This window comes from Argopecten irradians, chromosome 14 (assembly GCF_041381155.1).
Source record: "Argopecten irradians isolate NY chromosome 14, Ai_NY, whole genome shotgun sequence".
NCBI classification, from domain to species: Eukaryota; Metazoa; Mollusca; class Bivalvia; order Pectinida; family Pectinidae; genus Argopecten; species Argopecten irradians.
This window is the reverse complement of record NC_091147.1, coordinates 23,038,688-23,050,783: the sequence shown is the minus strand read 5'-3', so window position 1 is coordinate 23,050,783 and position 12,096 is coordinate 23,038,688. Positions and strand designations below refer to the sequence as shown.

Genomic DNA, 12,096 nt, shown 5'->3' with positions numbered 1-12,096 from the left:
AACAAACAAAAAATATATATATATAGACATTTAGTGGTCTAAATACACAGGTCAGAATGTGTAGTAAGTGACCATATGGGACCCAGAGAAAGTGGTCTTCCTTAAAGCAGGTGGTCTTATACATGGGTGATTGCTAAAACAGCTTTTATTATATTTTTCTATATATATATTCAGCATAGACTTTCACCAATGATAGCATTGCTACTTTACATTCCCAATAATGTGAAACTTTGTGCCAACCAGTTGGAAAGTTTTGTCTATTCTTGTGAATATAAATTAAGGTAGCCATTTAGGAAACTGTATATTTATCTGTCTGTAGATAGAGGAAAGTCTAGGTGATGTCATCATTTTGTGTCTAGGTTTGGTGTAAAACCTATTGATTTAACACGTGCCCCACAGCAATACTGGAGATGTTTGAAGTGGTGTGCAAGATAAATGCACTTATATACTACTGATAAGAAAGTTTCTTTTTAAGATTTCATTTTTTCTCCCCATGTGACACAGTAAAACATTCTGTGTATTTCTCTAACCTTACAAATTTACTCGATAAACTTACTACCTACATGCTGTACTGTAGATAGTTTTACTTGGTCCGCATCTTGGCCTAGTTTCATATAAAATAACCCCAAAGGCCTATCATTTACTAAGAAATTATTTCTTATTAAAATTCCTCTGACTGAAATGCTATATTCAATTGTGAATTCTAGTACATCTACATCATGTGTAAAGAAATGTACAGTAAATCACAGCTATAATTAGGTATAATGAACCTCTGGGGATGAACAAAATTACATTGTACTGACAGCTGGTCGGTGGTTTTTCTATAATGAACCTCTGGGGATGAACAAAATTACATTGTACTGACAGCTGGTCGGTGGTTTTTCTCTGGGTACTCCGGCTTTCCTCAACCAACAAGCCAGGCACGTTCTTATATGACCCTGGCTGTTAATAGGATGTTAAAGTAATAAAAACTTGTTATAAACATATATTTCATTATACATAAAGGAACCCTAACAGGGAATGGATATATTATATATATAATTACTTCACTATAACCATGAATTTGTTTTAAACATTTTATAAACAAATATTACTGTAGTATATATATAGCAACCAGATACTACTAAGACGTGAGAATGGTCATTGCTGTTCCTGGTTTAGACTTGCCTGGCCAATGTATGGCCATTAAAATAATCACTAAAATTTTGCTTGCATTTTAAACTAAGGGGAGATAATTCAATCTAGTATTAGAATTTGGCTGCAAAATTTTATCAAAAACTTAGGGTCTAGTGGGCATTTTATTCATGGTTGATACACTACACAAATAGGAAACCTATCATAATCACAGATATTGCCTTGAATCTGTAGTAATATGAAAAGTGTTACAGAGTTATTGCCCTTTGCAATGATATCATTATTGGATCTTTTGTGTAAATATTCACCGAGGTATAAAGAAATCTTATACAGTAACATGAGGGGTAGCTTTGATTATAATCAAAATTCAAATTGTCTTGACATATCGGTAACTCTGAATGCTTTACTTTTTTTTAAAAAATTTTTGTGTGTTCAAAACTTCAAATATATATTTTATTGGTCTTATCGTCAATAGTCATACATATAGCGGTAATTTTACTGTAACACTTCCACGCACACACAAATTCCAATGTAGAATGTATATAACCTATTAAATTATTGATTATTTCAATGCATTTAAAACCTTGCCTTAGTGACAGAAAAATGTGAGTAATTTCTTCTGAATGGGAGCTGATCATAGTACATTTACACTAGGCAAGCTGGACGATCAGGTAATTGGCGTCGCTGTCATGATATACAGAAACATCAGGTCAGCTTTATTTTTGTCACTCTAATGAGATGTGTTAAAGAATATTTATGATTATAATAACAAGATGTTTTAGAAGTTCTTCTAAATGAGTGCTTGACTATAGACTGGCCACCAGACTCCAAGTAATTAATAAGATTTTCTAATACTGGATTATCTCCCCCTAGTTTGAAACTTACAACCAGACATTCCACAGAAACAAAAATTATCAACTTACCATATTAGCCGTGATTAAAAAATCGTAACAAAGGAGGTGCTTATTAATGAACCAAAATGTTGAATAACATTGTTAAATCAATTGGATGGGGGCGTTACAACTTCAACTCTTCTCAAGAAATTAGGAGAGAGGCACTAATAATAGCGAATACGGTAAGCCACATTTGAGTGATGTATTTAGATATTCTAGGAACTTGTGGCCAGTCTAGTGATTTTTATAGTATGCACTTCTCTTGAAAAAGACTTTCAGAAAAAGTGGGAACCTTTTGATTTTTTTTAGAATTTCGTAATTTTGCTGACTTGAACTAGAGTAGTAATTCTCTATACAGGTACAATCTAGTTTTCTCAAAACCATCAGATGTCTTCAATGTGACATAAAGTTTATGATATCTAAATTATACCTTTGCTCTTAATTATATGTGTCTTATATACCTCTTTGCATCACATACCTTTAACAAAAGGTGTCAATATTGGAGAATTGTAAATGTAAACCAATGCAATTTTATAGATTTAAAACATTCAGGTATTGTTCACTCAGTGACAATACTTCTAGGTATTTAACTTACGAACACCTCAATACACAAGTGAACTCTTCTAATTGTATGGTTAAGAAAGTCCATTATGAAATTTTGGGTGTAAAGAAGTGAGGTTTTAGTGATTATACCCCAATTTATACACGCTCTGGAATACACCTGATTATCTAGGGGTGTTTGTATCTACAGTAGGGCTATATATCTGTGGCTCCAACAGATAGGAGGTATTTAAATAACTGCCTGAAATGCAAATGCCCCACTCCCCCTTGAGCTAGCCTTACAAAAGATTTAGGGGGGAACAGATGAAACATATTACCCGTGACAGCAAAGGCAATGGTGATACAGACTGTTCCGGAGAGAGGTTGAACAAGATTAATGAAATAACCATTAATTGATTTAGAATAAATGCCTTTTATCATGAAACTTCCAAGATATGACTCCTGAATCTATCAACCACCTTCTGAGCATATCGTTGAGTTAAGGGGATTATCACTTCACAGTGTATCTGCAGTTACCTCCCTTGATACACAGGTGAGTTGAGAGAATAACATTGATATCACTCTGATGAGTATACTTATACATATAGCTATAGTTACCTCCCTTGATACACAGGAATCCTAGGGGTGTTATCTTATATCTTAAGAATCTTATATAATATAGAGTCCTGAGGCTCGGTTATGACCTAAACATGGACTGTAGTTATCTCCCTTGATATGCACAGAGTTTTTGGGGTAGCCATATATGTGTAATTACCTCCCTTGCTACACGGGTGAGATTTGGCATAATTAGTCACTTTGATAAGTGTAGGTGTGGCAGATGTGTGTTCGGCTGGCACACCTGGACATTTTTACCTGGACCTTGTATACATGTATATTACTGAGGTATTAAGGTGGGTGGGTTGAAGCTCTGTATTATACACACGAGTACACTCGCAAGTGTATAGTTTGGGCTGGGCAATGCATTGTATATACATATAAAGCAGTGATATGTAAAGTACATAATTTGATAGTTAAAGCTTTTGGAAACAAAAGAAATAATTCTGATTTCGGTGTCATATAAAGATTACTTAAAGAAATTGTTGGTAAAGGAATTCGGAAGATTTTTTTTAACAGTAATCAACATTCTCAGTGTGTTACACCATAGCTAGGCCTATATGATAGCTAGGCAGCTATGAGGTATCGACACACTATAGCATTAACATAATAGCCATTAATCACTTAATGACCATATACATACTGTGTAGAATATTTTCATTTCCACATTTAGTCCTCATATACTGTCTATAATACTGCACGGGATGTGTCGGATTTAGTGAAGCTGACCATATATGTCACTATTTTTTCATTTCATGTGGGTATGAAAATTTTATTTTTCGCAAACTGTGACACATCACAAATATACTGCAGCCTCCCAAAACATTTCACACACCTTACACATTGCCAACATACTTGGGGGGGGGGGGGGGGGCCCCATAAGCGATGCAGCTAGCTAGGATGTTAAGCTGTTTCAACCGACCATATATTATAACTATAGCTACAATACTCTTCTGGGCGCTAACATTAGAGGGATACATACTTTATACTACATGTATATTATTTACTTTTGTGAGGTGTAGACATGAACTGTAAATAATTCTATTTACATTAAAGTGGTAAGATGGTTGATAGACATAGTTGGGGGGTTATAATGGCAGAAAGGTGTTCTCCGTGCATTATAATGTACAGGTTTTATATGCCTGTATAAATACCTAATATGGCCGACTATGGCTGGCGAGGGCGATAACGACTTAGTAATAGGCCTTTGATGACCAGACTTGTGGCTTGTCGACTACCACACTATACTGTACACTTGTTCCTCCCAAAGTCATGAAATGGATTGAGTCATAGCAATGCATAAAAAACACAAATGTCGTCTGTTGAATAGACAATATATACATGCTATAATCATGCACCATGGCTCAATGTCAATATGCTGCAGTGAATTGTTAGGAAAAAATATTTGGCCCTTCCATAATATATATGTGGAAAGGTGCATAGTTTTTCCTATGTTAATATCGTATTGGTCATACTGTTGGATATTAAGGATATTTGACTGTCTGCCGAATCATCAGAAGTTTATTCTTGGAAGTTTTCTTTGGCAATCAAATATGACGAATTATGTGAATTTTTTTTTGATATATCATATAAGCTACTGAAACTAGTTAGCTTGTTAACTGCAATGTAAGTAAAACTGATAAGTTGAACACATTATGTGAAGGGAAAAAAAATGAGGTACATGAATATGTACTGATGCAGTTGTACATATATTAATTGTCTTTTTATATGCTCCTAACAAGGTTTTAATCAGTGTTGAAATATCTGCATGAGAAACCATGTTTAAACTCTTCTGATGTTCAGATTCGAGTTTATTTTAGAATTTCAGAGATGAATCATTTTAGTTTCAGTATTTAATGCACTTCTAATGATAAGTGGTTGTTTTGCCTTAGCGTTTCCTTAGGTTGTGTTTATGTTTTTTTTGATGCTGTTTTCTTGGAGGAAGAAGACATAGTAAACACCCTTAACTGGCTTCCTATCTAACATCCTAATCACTCGCACGGGTAGAGCAGGTGCTTAAGACCTTCGGTATAGTCACGATGTTGTCCACAATCATAATTCAGTAATTTCATCGGAAACCAGGAGCCCAGGTTCATGAAACCTTAAGTCTAAAACTGTTTCAAGTTTAGACTTATGATAGCCAATCAAAAATGATGTTACAAAAAGTTATGTGGTTTAGTCTAAATTTAAGATTGTTTCATGATCCTTGAGCCTTTTATATAAAGATTAAGTATATTGTTTTCAAATTGCACCTTTTAATATTTAATTGTGTATGTATATACAGATCTAAATTGAATCTGGGTTTGATTTTTTTTTTAAAGAAATTAAAGATGGCCCCTGCCCTTTGACCCATTAAGGAATAAAATTTAGAGATTTTTCCAATTTAATGAAAATACTGAATACCAGAATTCTTTACTGGGAGGTCAGGGGCCATGGTGTCTGAGTGTTTAAGATATCCTGACCTATGACCACAAATCCTCCACCTCAAGCTATCTACCTCAAGCTCTGGGTCGCGAGTTTGAATCCCATGTGGGGCAGTTGGAAGGGACTGACCACTGGTCGGTGGTTTTTCTCTGGGTACTCTGGCTTTCCTCCACAAACAAACCTGGCATGTCCTTACATGGCTCCGGCTGTTAATAGGACGTTAAACTAACTAAACCCAAATTACTCAATGGTTATGTTGTATCAAGGAATCGCTGCAGCATATGTGAGGATTACTTCAGCGTGAAGCTGATTGTGATAGCTACAACAACCATCAACACAAAACTGTTATTAGGTTTGCTGGAGATTTATGTAAATATAGACGGTACAATAAACATCAAACATTTCCCCAGAAATCGATACATAATGACACATAACGCATTAAACCACCAGCTTGGTATCCATGGTTATTTAGATTATGGTAATTACCACCTTCCTGATTACTAAGCTTGATTATCAGGCATAAATAAAAAATTTTATATACTTTGTTACACAAGTTAATAGCACTTAATTAGTCATATATGGGAATTACTGCAGCATTATGGAGTTGGCTCACAATATTTCCACAATCAAAATTTTTTCTTGCCACAAAATGCAAAATTGAAACGGTTGGATATCAGACAAACTCAGAGTCTATATATAAGAAGCTGGTACTGGCTAAACTCTATGAATAACTAATTAGATTATTAGTGTCGTGACATAATTGAAAAACAGACAGCAGTAAAGACCTGTCCATTTCTTAATGCCTTCACAATGAATATAAAAAAGACAACAGCAAAGACCAGTTCATTTCCCAATGTCTTTACAAAGAATTATAAGTATATATCATGTTTATTTAGTTACATAATTTAGGGGTTACAATATATATCATATTTATGTAGTTATATTTTGATTCATTTTGAGTGTTCCCTTTCTTATTCCATGAATTTCAATGTTCTAGATACCTATATAAAGTAACATATTGAATTTATATTCATTTAAACTGAACTGTGGTGAAACATGGAAATATTCAAATAATGTAAATTATATCATTTCAATATTATGACTGCAGGTCATACATTATGATGCGTACCTGCCTCAGATGTTCAGCATTTATTTAGAAATACAGACTTTGTTTGGTACAAGGATCCTGACCAGTAGTATAATGACTAACAACTAATTAATAATTAACGTCTGATAGAGTCTTTGCATCTTTACACAACTTGATCGGCAGCCCACTATAAACGCGGCCAGATCAGCCAGCAACAGACCCCCGTTAGCCTACATCGTAAATATTGGATGGGGATGTCCTTGATTAGCCTGATTTCTGGCAAACATACCTGTGCAGGTAGAAAACGAACCTACCTGCAGCAGCACAGGTAAAACAGATGTACCTAACAGGTGTTAATGAGTGTAACTTTGTTTTGGTTTCAGGTAGTGACAGGGACAGAACATCTTTTTAAGCTTATTGGTCTCGGAAGTCATCGTCAAAATGGTTATCCTAGGAAAGGTGAGTATTGACTCTTCTAATTGATATTATGGCCAAACAATCTGGCTTTGTTTCATTGCTTTACATCAAACTCTGCAAGAAACATATCGACGTAAATGTCTGGAAAATGCCAGAATTCTCTGGAGCGAAATGAACATTATGGTTGGATCATTCTCGCCATTGATTTGAATTTACCATCACAAAGGTTGGTGCCTTTATATAACTCACCTACAATATTCAATTTAATAAGTGTCTAGGGCGGTTGAAAAATTGAAAAAAATGAAGGGGCCGCTAACGGACCAAATTTGGACTATGCTTTCACAAAATTATTGCACAAAATGAGCCATAAATGAATTTGCAAACAAAATCAAATAGAGAAACCTACATGGTTGTCATATTTTCAGTCTGTGTTAAAAGGAGAATGAGTGATTAGGGATGGGGGCACATTTTGGGTAAAATACGGTATTATACTTTTGATATATGTAAGCACTGGGAATGGTCGACGGTATTTAAACCATCCATGTCCCAGTCTCAGAATATTAAAAAAAATCTCTAAATTTTGACTCACTAATTTTTGTCTCTTAAGTTTAAAACTAATGGGAGATAACCTAGCATTAGAACTCTGCTGAGACAATCTTATCAATAGGTTAGGGTCTGCTGGCCTGATAATTCTAAGAATAGAGATCACAGTTACTGTGAAGTGTACTGTGGATGTGGATAGCTGATAAGGTAGCATGGGGTCATATCATTTTATATTCATGAAAGTATGATAATGAATTGCGTTGGTACGCCTGTGTGTATAATCTCTCTAAACTGAATATAACTGGGACCAGAATTGGTCGATATAGCCAAGTTTCCGGATTATACATTAAGAATGAAATATGTCATACAATTATGCCGGTATACACAGGGACCTAGATTGGAGAAGTTTTACTTAAGCAATGAACGTCTTTCAGTTGGCATTCATATTGGCTATGAATGCCAACTGAATGACGTTCAATGCTAATATTTACAGATGGTTACAATTTTATGATGAAATCCTAAGCAATTTTGCATATATAATGAAATAATCATTCATTATCGTCATGGATGGAACAGTCATTTGAGCAGCCGTCTTCTGTGATTGCTGACACAACAATTATGACATTATATTGATTGATAATGCTTTGAAGTTCATTGTCTATATAACTGCCAACTGCGTTTGGCAAGGTTACATAGTGGGACTGCAGTGAAAATGTAAATATTGAATATTATACTATTCTACTTATGGCCTCTGATGAAAATATTTTCAATGATAGTGGAATATGATGACATGAAATAGAAGCTGATTATAATACTGGTAAAAAAAACCACAGGGTTCAAGATATCATTACAATATTTTGACATTTTTCATTAAACATCTTAGGTAATTTGTTCCATGTGAGTAGTAAGTTTGGGAAACTTGGATCATGAGTAATAGGCTACAGAGAGTAACAAATTTTAATATGAAACATTCATTTTATGTAAACTTTCTTAAATGTTTGTTCTGGAGAGATCACTTTTGACCCACAAATATATAAAAACAGGAAATTGTGTTAATTCTGTTGTGGGGAACCATACATAGTTTTAACACAAGAAATGATTTAGCAATAATTAAAAACTGACTTTGAATAGGAACATTCATATTAAAGCGAATAGTCTGGCAAAGGAAACTGAAGTCTAAACAAGTTCTTTGGCCTTCCAAAAGTCCTTGTATACCATAATGATGGTCAAGTTCTGCTTACGGTGTCCAGTTTTGACCATTGAAATTATGGGGAAGCCCCGTGTAAATTTAGCACAGTTCCTAAATATAAATTCGCCGAACTCTTTGAAAACGAGGCTGCGTGGATATGCGTTAAGAGTGAACTGCACTGATAGCCGGTTGGGAAGACGTATTAGGATTCCTATAATATATATTAATTTCTTCGCATACAGAGCGATTTTGATGGGAGATTTTATTTTTCTATTTCATAAGAAATTATACTGGATATATCAACACCATTTTTACCAACTTAAGCCTTTGTTTGTCCGACTATTCCCTTTAAAGAATGTTAAGTTTTTTTACACTGTAAACATGCAATTATTTCTTGCTTAGGGCAACCAAAATTTAGCTCAGAAGTAATCTTGAACAGGTTAGTGCAATCATGAATGGACACAAACATTATAATGACTCTGTAAATCAATCATATTTCAGCGCTCCATTTCTGACACAAACCCCACTACAATAAGGTTACCACTAAAATTTGTACAGTCAAACCTGTGTATGCGACCATTCTGTATAAAACCACCTGCTTAATAAGACTACTTTTTCAGGGTCCCAAATGATTAATTTCAACACAATTTGACCTGTGTATAAAGACCACTTTGCTATCAAAATAATTTTTTCTTGGTCCCTTCCCAGGGTGGTCTTTATAGACAGGTTTGACTGTGTTTTGAGTACATAATTACCTGAGCATGCATAATAGCAGATTTTAAGTTGAAGATGATCTATCTAACTGGTCCGTCTGATTTGGGTGCAATGATGACCGATGATGACCGACTGCAGATCCCTTTAATCTCACCGGATGTTTACTTGTATTTTTTATCCTGGCACTTATCTCGGGCGACCATGTGACATCTGTGATGTTAAAATAATATCCACGAACAGAGATATTGAATTTCATCTCATTTGTTAATCAATGTTATATTTTACCTTATGACGCTGAATGAAAGGCAATTGATTTGGCCTGTATTATTATTTCTCCAATCCAATCGCATTCTCTCAAGCTGGACGGCTGAGTCTAACAAGACAAGGCCGACTTGCTCCTAATTCTTGTTTAAACATTGTTGATAAGGGACTAGGCTGGGAGCTGATAAGATGCGGTTTACTGCTGAATATCACAGCAGACTTGGAGCGTTTGACCTGATGGAAACGGCGGAATTCTAAAATCTCTGTATATGGTCAAAAGCGCTATGTTGTTCAAGATAGCTTTGTGTCGTGTGGGTAGTGTTTGTATATGCGGTATATGATTTGGTCTACCTAATACAACTCCCACATTCCAATGTGGACACCAGTGACATTTCGGAGTTAACTATGGATATATGTCATACAATGGTGAATTAACTGTACATTTCTGATTGATTGATTGATTTAAGTTATTCAACAATGGTGAGCATCTATCCTCATATGCAAGTTAGGGTAAGTATTAACATTTTAGCTACCAGAATTTTTTTTTTTACTTGAATAAATGAATCGGGGATGGGGTTGAGTGAAATGGACAAAAATTGGGCTCCCTGACTTTTTGATTAGAATGAACTTTCAGAAATAAAGGTGGTGTCCTTTTCATTTTCTGTGCAAATTGAATATGGATATGGGTATGGCATAAATAAAAACTCTTAACGTTAATTAAAAGGAATTCTCATTAGCATGCACATCTTCTTTCCTCAATAGATTGCCTCATTTTATCTTTGATACAGAATGGTAGAAACCATAAAACAGAAATTACATTGAAACGTTTCTTACTTTAGTAACCCTCTTAATTACGATGTATATACGGCACATTTTAAAATTGTTATAAGTTTTAAGATATTGGTCTGATAAATGGGTTACCAAGGTCACAGGCTTTTGGCTCTATACGTACACCTTAGTAAATGTGTAATACAGTAGAACTTGGTTGATACAAACTCGGATAATTTGACAACCTGGCTTAATACGAAGTACTTTGCAGGTCCCGGCCGAGTTTCCTCTTTATTTTTGTTCAAGGAACTCGGATAATTCGAATTCGGAAAACTCGAAGAACTTGGAAAATACGAAGTAAATTTTTGGTCCGAATGACAAAAATTATACATAAAATGTTCTGATAACTCGAAATGAGATTTTTTGGACAACGAGATCGCCGAAACTGTCAATTTCTTTTTCATAAATCTGCCGTAGGTGGCATTTCAAAATATATATCTCGGTTTTATTGTAATCATTTTACAACTACCACCGGCGATTTTGACATCTCTCTTGTTCACATCGTTTTACGACATGGAACTATTCTATATATACCAAGTAAAGAGATAGTCAGTAGACATGCGAACTCGCTGAGTTCGAACACTCGAATAACTCAAAAGTTTTATGTCGGTCCCTTCGAGTTCGTATTAACCGAGTTCCACTGTACTCTCAGTGAATGATAGTTTTACAGATACTACATAGAGCTGTATATAGATCTATAGAGCCAAAAACCTGTGCCCAGGTAAGATGCACAGATGATGTAGTACAATTTTGTACTTTGATAAGTTTTATCAGTATTTCTAAGAAAGAAACTGAAAGATCTTTCAGTTTTCTGTAAAATCTAAAACTATAATATGTTACATGCATAAAATGCAGGGCATCCAGTTGACTCTTGATTTTTAGCAATTTCAGAAGTCAAACCACCATTTCTGAGAAATCTAAAGAGTCAAAACATGACAAATAGACATATGCTTCAAACTCAAGAGTCAAATTTGATTTTCAAGAGTCAAAAACATACCTTTAGGGGTTTACTAGATGTAATGCATTCATTAGACCCGACCAAGTACTCGGGTTGCTAAAATAAAAAATAATTTTTACTTGAAATTCAAACCTTTCACAAAATCAATTACTGGAGTCAATTTGATAGCAATTTGCGAAAGAAATAAAGTTTCCAATCAGCATTAAACAAAGAATGAATTATCAAATTTTAACCACCCTGGACACTTATTAGATCCAATACAGTATAGTAAAGGAAAAGTAACAGTTGACCCTAATGAATTTACACCATATGTGGTTTGTTTTGAAGGTTGTCCAGTCCTCTTCCTTTTCAAACGTCAACATTGTATAAAACTAAAGCTTTTCAAAAGATAAATGACTTGAAGTTGTTGAAATAACCTTGCACACCCGTCTTTTACAGGAACACAGTCCTCTGTAGGCTAGCAGCATGTATATGTGTATAAACACTCGTGTTT

At 34.7% G+C, this 12,096-nt stretch overlaps 2 protein-coding genes across 4 annotated transcripts in view; one reads left to right on the top strand and one right to left on the bottom strand.

Annotated features, from left to right (window-relative positions):
- LOC138308364 (collagen alpha-1(X) chain-like) overlaps nt 1-9,958 on the bottom strand; it is a 30,619-nt gene extending 20,661 nt beyond the window's left edge. For both annotated transcript variants that reach the window (XM_069249359.1, XM_069249363.1), the window contains exon 1: nt 9,598-9,958. Coding sequence is in view for 1 of the 2 variants with exons in the window: in XM_069249363.1 (XP_069105464.1) it covers nt 9,598-9,605 (8 nt within the window). In the remaining variant the exon portion in view is untranslated. The remainder of the gene's footprint in view (nt 1-9,597) is intronic.
- Nucleotides 1-12,096, top strand: part of LOC138308363 (myosin-VIIa-like) — a 62,711-nt gene that overhangs the window by 8,654 nt on the left and 41,961 nt on the right. For both annotated transcript variants that reach the window (XM_069249355.1, XM_069249356.1), the window contains exon 2: nt 7,077-7,152. In XM_069249355.1, the coding sequence (XP_069105456.1) occupies nt 7,135-7,152 (18 nt within the window). In that variant the 5' untranslated portion in view covers nt 7,077-7,134. The remainder of the gene's footprint in view (nt 1-7,076; nt 7,153-12,096) is intronic.